This window comes from Colobus angolensis, unplaced genomic scaffold (genome assembly GCF_000951035.1).
Source record: "Colobus angolensis palliatus isolate OR3802 unplaced genomic scaffold, Cang.pa_1.0 Scaffold30, whole genome shotgun sequence".
NCBI lineage: Eukaryota > Metazoa > Chordata > Mammalia > Primates > Cercopithecidae > Colobus > Colobus angolensis.
The window spans coordinates 427,096-437,660 of NW_012116266.1; the positions used below are offsets into that span (position 1 = coordinate 427,096).

Here is a 10,565-nt window from a genome sequence, read left to right on the forward strand (position 1 = left end):
ACACCCAGGTAGTGAGCATAGTACCCAATAGGTAGTTTTTCAGTCCACACACCCCTCCCTCCCTATCCCCTCTAGTAGTCCACAGTGTGTATTGTTCCCACGTTTACATCCATGTGTGTTCAAGGTTTAGCTCCTACTTATAAGAGAGAACATGTGGGATATGGTTTTCTGTTCCCTTGAGATTATGGCCTCCAGTCCCATCCATTGTTGCTGCAATGGAAAGAATTTCTTGTTTTTATGGCTGCGTAGTATTCCATAGAGTATATGTACCACATATTTTTATCCAATACACCATGTATGGGCACGTAGATTGATTCCATGTCGTTGCTATCATGAATAGCATGGTGATGAATATACGAGTGTGTGTGTGTCTTTTTGGTATGATGGTCTATTTTCCTTTGGGAATATACGCAGTAATGGGATTGCTGAGTTGAATGGTAGCTCTGTTTTAGGTTCCTTGAGAAGTTTCCAATCTGGTTTCCACAGTGGCTGAACTAATTTACAACCCACCAACAGTGTATAACTGTGCCCTTTTCTCCATAGCCTTACCAGCATCTGTTTTTCCTTGGCTTTTTGATAATAGCCATTCTGACTAGTGTGAGATGGTACCTCATTGTGGTTTTTAGTTGCATTTTTCTGATGAGTAGTAATGATGAGCATTTGTTCATATATTTGTTGGTCACTTGTATGTCTTCTTTTGAGAAATGTCTGTTCACGTCCTTTGCCCATTTTTTTAACGAGGTTATTTGGTTTTTTCTGGCTGAACTCTTTAAGTTCCTTATAGATTGTGGATATTAGACCTTGTCAGATGCATAATTTGCAAGTAATTTCTCCCATTCTGTAGGTTGTCTGTTTACTTTGTTGATATTTGCTTTTGTTGTGCAGAAGCTCTGTAGTTTAAGTAAGTCCCACTTGTCAATTTTTGTTTTTGTTGCAGTTGCTTTTGGGGACTTAGCCAAAATTCTTTGCCAAAGCCAATGTTGAAAAAGGTTATTTCCTAGATTTTCTCCTAGAATTTCATATTTTGGGGTCTTACATTTAAATCTTTAATCCTTCTTGAGTTTTTTTATATGGTAAAAGGTAAGGGTCCAGTTTCAATCTTCTGCATATGGCTAGCCAGTTATCCCAGAACCATTTATTGAATAGGGAATGGTTTTCCCATTGCTTGTTTTTGTCAGTCTTGTTGGAGATCAGATGGTTGTAGGTGTGCAGCTTTATTTCTGAGTTTTCTATTCTGTTCCACTGGTCTATGTGTCTGTTTTTGTACCTGTATCATGATATTTTGGTTACTGTAGCCTAAAAGTATATATAGTTTGAAGTTTAGTAGTGTGATGCCTCTGGCTTTGTTCTTTTTGCTTAGGATTGCTTTAGCTTTTTTTTTTTTTTTCTTTTTTTGGTTCCATATGAATTTTAGAATACTTTTTTTCTAATTATGTGAAGAATGACATTGGTAGTTTGGTAGGAATAGGGTTGAATCTGTAAATTTCTTTGGGCGGTATGGCCAGTTGAACAATACTGATTCTTCTAATCCATGATTATAGAATATTTTTCCATTTATTTGTGTCATCTCTGATTTCTTTCAGTAGTGTTTTGTAGTTTCCCTTATTATAAAGATATTTTACCTCCTTGGTTAGCTGTATTCATAGTATTTCATTTTCTTTGAGGCTACTGTAAATGGGGTTGGGTTCTTGATTTTACTCTCAGCCTGGATGTTATTGGTGTGCAGAAGTGCTACTGAGTTTTGTATATTGATTTTCTATCTTGAAACCCTGCTGAAATCATTCATCAATTCTAGTCACCTTTAGAGGAGTCTTTAGGGTTTTGTAAGTATAGAATCATATCATCAGTGAAGAGAAATAGTATGACTTCTTTTCCTATTTGGATGCTGATATGGTTTGGCTGTGTCCCCACTCAAATCTCACCTTGGGTTGTAATAATCCCCATGTGTCAAGGGTGGGGCCAGGGAGAGGCCACTTTTTGCCATACTGCTCTCATGATAGTGAATAAGTCTCATGAGGTCTGATGGTCTCATAAATGGGAGTTCCCCTGCACAAGCTCTCTCTTGCCTACCGCCCTGTAAGATGTGACTTTGCTCATTTGCCTTCAGCCATCATTGTGAAGCCTCCCCAGCCATGTGGAACTGTGAGTCAATTAACCCTCTTTCCTTTATAAATTACCCAGGCTTAGGTATGTCTTTATTAGCAGCATGAGAACAGACTAATACAGACGCCTTTTATTTCTTTCTCTTGCCTAATTGGGTTAGGAATTCCAGTACTATACTGAATAGGAGTGGGGAGAGAGGGCATCCTTGTCTTGTTCCAGCTCTCAAAGGGAATAGTTCCAGCTTTTGCCCATTCAGTATGATATTGGCTATGGATCTGTCATAGATAGCTCTCATTATTTTGACATATGTTCCTTTGATGCCTAGTCTGTTGAGAGTTTTTATCATGAAGGGATGTTGGATTTTATCAAAAGCTTTTTCTGCCTTTATTGAGATGATCATATGATTTTTGCTTTTAATTCTAGAAATTTTTTTTTTTTTTTTTGAGACGGAGTCTCGCTGTGTCGCCCAGGCTGGAGTGCAGTGGCGCGCTCACTGCAAGCTCCGCCTCCCGGGTTCACGCCATTCTCCCGCCTCAGCCTCCGAGTAGCTGGGACTACAGGCACCTGCCACCTCGCCCGGCTAGTTTTTTTTTTTGTATTTTTAGTAGAGACGGGGTTTCACCGTGTTAACCAAGATGGTCTCGATCTCCTGACCTCATGATCCACCCGCCTCGGCCTCCCAAAGTGCTGGGATTACAGGTTTGAGCCACCGCGCCCGGCCTAGAAACATTATTAATTGATGTATCAAGGCTATTAATATTATCATCTTTAGCATTTATTAAAATACTGACAAAGACTCTGATATGGTTTGGCTCTGTGTCACCACCCAAATCTCATCTCAAATTGTAATCCCTGTGTGTCAGGGGAAGAGCCTGGTGGGAGGTGATGGAATCATGGGGGTGAACTTCCCCCTTGCTGTTCTTGTGATAGTGAGTTAGATCTGGTTGTTTGAAAGGGTGTGGCACTTCCCCCTTCACTCTCTCTCTTGCTCCACCATGGTAAGATGTGCTTGCTTCCCCTTTGCCTTCCACCACGGTTGTAAGTTTCCTGAAGCCTACTGGCCTTGCTTCCTGTACAGTCTGTGGAAGTATGAGTCGATTAAACCTCTTTCCTTCACAAATTAACCAGTCTCAGTTCTTTATAGCAGTGTGAGAACAGACTAATATACTCTCCCCTTTTACCAATATTATGGTCAGTCTTCTCGGAGTCCTTTGTTTGACTAGGTCCAACCTTGGGCTTCCCTTTTTGTCCTTATAGAATCCAGTTTGATCGAGAATCTTCCTTAATCACTTTAGTGAATATCTGCCACCCTTGGTACCTGAACACTTTGGTTGTCCCTTCAGCAATAACTCTACCAAGTCAATTTAGCTAGAAACCCCTTATCCTTGGTGTTTCCTCTTAGTAATTTTCCATCCACTGCCCGTGACCCCACTCCTAGGTTGTAAATCCCCATTTGTCCTTTTTCGAGTCAGAGTTGAGTATAATCTCTCTTCCCCACTGCAAAGCCCCATTGCAATGATCCCTATTCCCATATCCATGGCCCTCTCTGAACAGTCTGCCTTACCACTTTAACAAGTGTGATAATTTTTTCTTTAACAATATGTATGACATGATTTTTTTTTTTTTTTTTTTTTTTTTTTTTGAGACGGAGTCTCGCTCTGTCGCCCAGGCTGGAGTGCTGTGGCCGGATCTCGGCTCACTGCAAGCTCCGCCTCCCGGGTTCACGCCATTCTCCTGCCTCAGCCTCCCGGGTAGCTGGGACTACAGGCGCCGCCACCTCGCCCGGCTAGTGTTTTGTAGTTTTTAGTAGAGACGGGGTTTCACCGTGTTAGCCAGGATGGTCTCAATCTCCTGACCTTGTGATCCGCCCGTCTCGGCCTCCCAAAGTGCTGGGATTACAGGCTTGAGCCACCGCGCCCGGCCGACATGATTTTTTAAATCATTGGCAATACTTTACAATTTGTCATGTCTTCAAATCCATTGTCTCATCTGATTTTCATTGTTATTCCTATTTAATAAATGGGGGATCTGAGGCTTGGGGGAGTTCAATGACTTTTCACAAGCAGTTACAGAAACTGTAGAAGTTAGTGGATGTGTGTAGCTATTGCTCTCCTGAGTGTATTCTCCACAAATAGTGCCTAGTCAACAATTTCCCAGTATGTTTTGGTATTGTGATGAAAAAAAATTTTTTTAGAGGAAGCAGTGTGAAATCCAGACCACAGGACAAGCAAGATAGGTTGTCATAAGTGGTATTGTTTTCAAGTGTTGGATTCTCCACCAAGCAATGGTGCAGGCCCTGAAACTATCACTCTCCCCTCCTACAACTCTTACCAGCCTAGGTGCCTATACTCCCATAGCAGAAGCTGAGTATGCAACTGAGAGGACTTGAGTTCAAGGCCCAGACATTTCCATGACTTTGGAAACAGCAGATGAGGCTCTTTCACTAACCTCTTGAACCAACATTTTATTTCTAAGTATTTAATTTGATTCTCCAATAGTCTCAATATAACAATTTGCCTCAAGGCTTGTTTAGGGCTGTCACTAGTTGTGCAGGAGGTTGGAACAAATTCTTCAATATCACATGGGACAGGTTAAGGAATGGGCCAAAGCCAGCCTATAAGCACTCCATACTGTTTATCTGGCCACGGAGAGTCATGCTAGGGCCTAGGTATCTACTGGATACTGTGTAGGTTCTGTCTCAATAGAGGGACCCCTACCCACTATAGATTTCCCTTTTTGGAGGGTAGCATGAGTCAGTGGGAGAAATACACAAGCTGCCTGGGTTGACAATATCAGCTATTCACAGGTCTCTGGGAACACCAGCTTCCCTGCACCTAGAAACTTCGGGGCTGACAGAATCCTTGGGGCCCATAGGATATTAAGGCCCCTAATCTCTGCCAGAAGAGGAAGACACCAGTCTCTTGAGAAGTGGGGAGAAAGTAGCTATCTACTTGTACAAACCATGGTGAAAACCCATGTTAATTACAGGTAATTCTGCTCTTTGAATTATAATGCTCATTAACACTCCAAGTCAAAGGCAGGCTCTCTGTGTTGTGTGATCTAAGCACTGAACACATTTTATCTTCAGTTAGGCTTTTATACATTATATAAGCTCTTATGAAGCCATAATAACAAGATCATGCACTAATTTCTTCTTTCTTCTCTTTTATTTTTCATCTTCTTTCTTCTCTTTCATTTGTCAAAGGTGACCAGCTCACATTACCAGGTAAGGAGGTCTCACGTTAGAGCTCCCTGAAGACTGTTTCCACATCCATGATTAGTTCATCTCAAGGATATCTTCTCCTAATCCCTAGAACTATAAAAGACCCTGAATCTTCTGTGAGATGCCCAACTGTAGGGGAGAAAATTCCTACTGAGGCTCCAAAGAAAACAGAAATTTCACCACTAGGGGAAGACAAATGTCAAAGTGAGCCCTTCAAGAAGAGCCCCAACTGATGCTGAAATATGTTTAATCCTTAAATTTCTTCTATTAGAATCAATGAGATTTTGACTTTGTGTTCCCAATACTTATTTTATCTTTCTTTCATAGGATCACTGATTCTTCTACGTATCAGAACCGGAGACTGGTTTAATTTGTATGACTTAAAGGATGTTTCTCTAGGGTCCTAAATCACTTAAACATCATCCTACAGATAAAAATCTGGGTAATTTTAAATCAGATCAATGCTCACTACATGATAGTTCATCATCATCCTCAAACACTAATCTACCAATCACACTGAATATGTTAGGTCTTACATAAAACAGGGTTGTTAATTTGGTCTCTTTAAGAGTTAGAACTTTCAGCACATAAAGACTGTTTACATTGTTTTAGTGAGTGCACTGGGTGAATGATACCCTCCTGAATACTGACTAGACCTCAAGCATGAGTATAGCTAACCAACAGAGAGTCTAGAAGGAGTTTTCATTCAGTTTCTCTTCACCAAAAAAAAAAAAAAGTTATTAAAAGGCTAAATATGATCACTTTAATCAGTACTACTAATCACTTTATTTGAAAGATGACTTAGAAGAAAAAAAGGGAATGCTACATAGTATAAATAATACTGTACAACCACACATGGGTTTGACATATAAAAAAACTGGGATGATAAAATATCAAAATGTTAACTGCAGTTATCTCAGCTTTATTTTCTTCTTGTAGTGGACACTGTGGTCCTGCCTGGACTTAAGCACTCCTTCTCCTAGATACTGACAGTGTAAAGCGAGTTTGTCTCCAAGAATTTTCCTCTGCTGGAGGAAGCTGCCTTGCCCAAAGTTACACTTCTCCATGGCAGTAGCCCACATGAAATTACTGGTCAATGCAGAGGCACAGATTCCCAGTCCACTTGCCTAAGTTCCTGACAACTCTAGCCCTAGCCTTCCCTGTGGGATTGGATGAGGTCACCATTATTGCAATAGCTCTCTCAGCTCACACTTAAAACTGCCTGCAGGGGTCCCTTCTGACTAGCTGATAGAGTGGGGGGAAGGCTGAGCTTGATACACTAATAAATTGGCATGGCATTTGGGTGCAAGCCCAAAATAGAATGCTGCTGCAGAATAGCTCACTGAGGAGCCACCCTCAAGACAGCAGTGAGGGAAATCCTCCCAAAAGGCAACCTTGAGGCAGTGCACCTAGCTGCGCACGTGGTGCAGAAAGAAAAGTAGCCCGAGGTCAAGCATATATGGAATTACTGAGCAGTAATGTGTGGCTTGGCTGGCTAGTCCAGGGCCTGGAAGGAGAAAGATGAAGATTAGGGACAAGAAGGTCTGGGGTAGAGGAATGTGCAGGGAGATACGGGAGTGGGCACAAAGGGCGAAGATAGTTGTATCCCATGTGAAGGCCCAGTGTAGGGCATCCACCATTGAAGAGGCACTAAACAACCAAGTAGACAGAATGATGTGGTCATCTGATACCAGCCAGCCTCTGCCATCAGTCACCCTACTACCTATGCATTAACTCCTACTTACTAAGGCTAATCCAGCCATTTCCACCGTAGAATGTCCAATCTGCCAGCAATAGGGACCAACTCTGAGCCCTTTTGGTCCCATGCCTTGAGAAGACCAATCAGCCACTTAGTGATTACATTTGAGTCAGGCCAGGGACACCAAACAGCAGGCAGGACTCTGGACAGCCATCAGCAGAAGGAGGGATTTAGGCCCTTAGGAAGATCTGAAAGGGGGAAGAAAGCCACAACTATCTGTTTTTGTTCTTGTCAGAGCCAAGTATTGAGGGCCTGCAATGTGCCAATCCTCTGCTCTAGGGCTCAGGGGTAGAAACGATCAAGAAATAATACCCCAGCCCCCAGAAGCCTACAAAATTCCAGGCAAGTATCAGTTTTATTCAAGACAAGCCCCCAAATACCAACAATGATGATCACAGATTTTTTTTTTTTTCTTTTGAGACAGGGTCTTGCTCTGTTGCTCAGGCTGGAGTCCAGCGGTGCAATAACGGCTCACTGCAACCTCGACCTCCTGAGCTTAAGCGATCCTCATCTCAGTCTCCCAAGTAGCTGGGACTACACGTATGCGCCACTATGCCGGGATAATTTTTGTATTTGTTGTAGAAACGGGGTCTCACCATGTTACCTAGGCTGGTCTCTAACTCCTGAGTTCAAGCAATCCACCTGCCTCAGCCTCCCAAAGTGCTGGGATTATAGGTGTGCACCACCTGGTCTGACTGATCACAGAATTTTGAATTTGAACTAAGATTTATGGTTTTTAATGCACTTTCACAAATTACTTCACTTGATTTCCTCTTCTTTAAGATTGCTTATTATTTAAATTTTGGCTTTTAAAACTAAAACACATACACACACACACACACACACACACACACACACACACAACACCCACCTGTCCCTGAGCAGAATTCATTACTTAGTTTAATGGCCTTTGAGAAGTCAATTAAGTAACTATAAAAGAAAAGCACAGAGACAGAATTTCGCCCATCCTTTTGCTCAACTAAAAGTGTACTCTATTCATTTCGATGGCAACAACAGCTTTAGTGAATTAGAACAACCCGAACCTACCAGAAAGAATGAGAGTAAACCATTCAGCCAACCCCAGTGACCGGGGGAGGGAGAGGGACGAGCTTGCAAATCCCCTTACTCACTGTAATGGGCCCTTTTGTGTGATTTCCTGTGGAGGCAGCAGTCAGGGCTGCTATATATACAGTGACATTCCCCCAGTCCCACACAGCAACCAGAAAACATCTGCTTACTTCCTCCAAAATGGGAAAGGTAAGTCCTGGGTACCGGATACTCAGCCTTGGCCCTAATGCAGTGACCTCAGTGGGGGGCCAATCATTCCATGCTCCCATATCTTCCATTTTTCAGATCACCTTCTACGAGGACAGGGCCTTCCAGGGCCGCAGCTATGAATGTACCACAGACTGCCCCAACCTACAACCCTATTTCAGCCGCTGCAACTCCATCCGGGTGGAGAGCGGCTGCTGGATGATCTATGAGCGCCCCAACTGCCAGGGCCACCAGTACTTCCTGCGGCGAGGGGAGTACCCCAACTACCAGCAATGGATGGGCCTCAGCGACTCCATCCGCTCCTGCCACCTTATCCCCCCGGTGAGTGTGGCTCTGTCTTTGCCTTCCATCTTTTTGGAAATAAAAACTATTTAATGATTTTTTTTTTTTTTTCTTGAGACGGAGTCTTGCTCTGTCCCCCAGGCTGGAGTACAATGGCACGATCTCAGTTCACTGCAACCTCTGCCTCCTGGGGTTCAAGTGATTATCCTGCCTCAGCCTTCCAAGTAGCTGGGACTGCAGGCATATGCCACCATGCCCAGCTAATTGTTTTGTATTTGTAGTAGAGACGAGGTTTCACCATGTTGCCCAGGCTGATCTCGAACTCCTGGCCTCAAGTGATCTGCCTGCCTCGGCCTCCCAAAGTGCTGGGATTACAGGTGTGAACCACCACATCCGGCCTATTTAATCACATTATTCTTAAACCTAATATTTCTAACTAGAGGACAGAAAATGGAAGTGACACAGTACATGCAGGCCAGTCTAGAAGGGTGTCTTAGACAGGAAGCCGTTCTTCATGAACTCTGTGTCAGTTTTTTAAAAATCATATGCTCCCAGATTTTATATTTTAAACATAATCAAAAAGCTGAAAGAGCAAAGACTAATTAAGAAAAAGCAGGACATGGAGGAGACTAAATTTACCATCTATTCAAGATAAAATGTATTAAATGTTCATTTCAAGCTATATCAAGTCAGAAATCAAATATATCAAAATGTATAAATATAACCTGGGACTGTGTAATTGATTAAAAAATACTTTTACGGCTCAGTGCAGTGGCTCACACCTGTAACCCCAGCACTTTGGGAGGCCGAGGCCAGCGGATCACGTGGTCAAGATATCAAAGCTCTTTGATCTCTACGAGGACAGGTCAACATGGTGAAACTCCATCTCAACTAAAAATACAGAAATTAGCTGGGTGTGGTGATGTGCTCCTGTAATACCAGCTACTCAGGCGGCTGAGGCAGGAGAATTGCTTAGAACCTGGGAGGTGGAGGTTGCAGTGAGCCAAGATCGTGCCACTGCACTCCAGCCTGGCGACAGAGCGAGACTCCATCTCTAACAACAACAACAAACTTTTGTTTGCTTTGTCTTACTTTTCTATTTAATTATTCCTCCTGAGAAGATAGGATCCTGTCTTCTGATTTATATTCTAATTTAATGGTCAGTACCTATTAGCTCACTTAGAGGTATAAATTAGAGAAAAGGCCAAATCTGAAACTAAAGTTTGAGATTCCATATATTCTGAGGAGTGACTGCAGAGTTCTTAGAATTGTGGCATGTGGGAGGCATGGGATACAGTGTCATAAAAACAGAACTTAATGAAGGTGATACTTGCTGCTGAGGGAAATAAATAAGTTGAGAGCAGGAGGCTAGAAAGGAAGCTTAAAAGTCAAATAGGTTGAAATTTGAACTGAAGGCCAGGTGTGGTGGCTCACGCCTGTAATCCCAGCACTTTGGGAGGCCAAGGTCAGGAGGTCAGGAGTTCAAGACCACCCTGGCCAATATGGCGAAACCCCGTCTCTTCTAAAAATACGAAAATCAGCTGGGCGTGGTGGCACACGCCTGTAGTCTCAGCTACTTGGGAGGCTGAGGCAGGAGAATCACTTGAACCCAGGAAGGGTAGGTTGCAATGAGCTGAGATTGTGCCACTGCATTCCGGCCTGGGTGACAGAGCAAGATTCCGTCTCAAAAAAATAAAAAAAGAAAAAAGAAATTTGAACTGAAAATTAGCCAGATGGGGTGGTGCATGCCTGTAGTCCCAGCTACTCGGGAGGCTGAGGTGGGAGGGTCACTTGAGCCCAGGAGGTTGAGGGGCCTGGGACCCATGATCATGCCACTGCACTCCAGCCTAGGTGACAGAGGGAGGCCGTCTCAAGAAACAAATATAGATGTGTGTGTGTGTGTGTGTGTGTGTGTGTGTGTGT

General features: G+C 43.1%; 1 protein-coding gene and 1 long non-coding RNA gene across 3 annotated transcripts in view; one reads left to right on the forward strand and one right to left on the reverse strand.

Moving 5' to 3' along the window:
• The window catches only part of LOC105517351, a 43,066-nt gene that overhangs the window by 3,097 nt on the left and 29,404 nt on the right, over nucleotides 1-10,565 (reverse strand). The gene's annotated exons all lie outside the window — the stretch shown is intronic.
• The window catches only part of CRYGB (crystallin, gamma B), a 4,136-nt gene continuing 1,862 nt past the window's right edge, over nucleotides 8,292-10,565 (forward strand). The window contains exons 1-2 of one of the 2 annotated variants that reach the window (XM_011949839.1): nucleotides 8,292-8,342; nucleotides 8,439-8,681. In XM_011949839.1, the coding sequence (XP_011805229.1) occupies nucleotides 8,334-8,342; nucleotides 8,439-8,681 (252 nt within the window). In that variant the 5' untranslated portion in view covers nucleotides 8,292-8,333. Of the gene's footprint in view, nucleotides 8,343-8,438; nucleotides 8,688-10,565 lie in introns of both variants that reach the window. The other variant, XM_011949838.1, reaches the window with a different exon arrangement.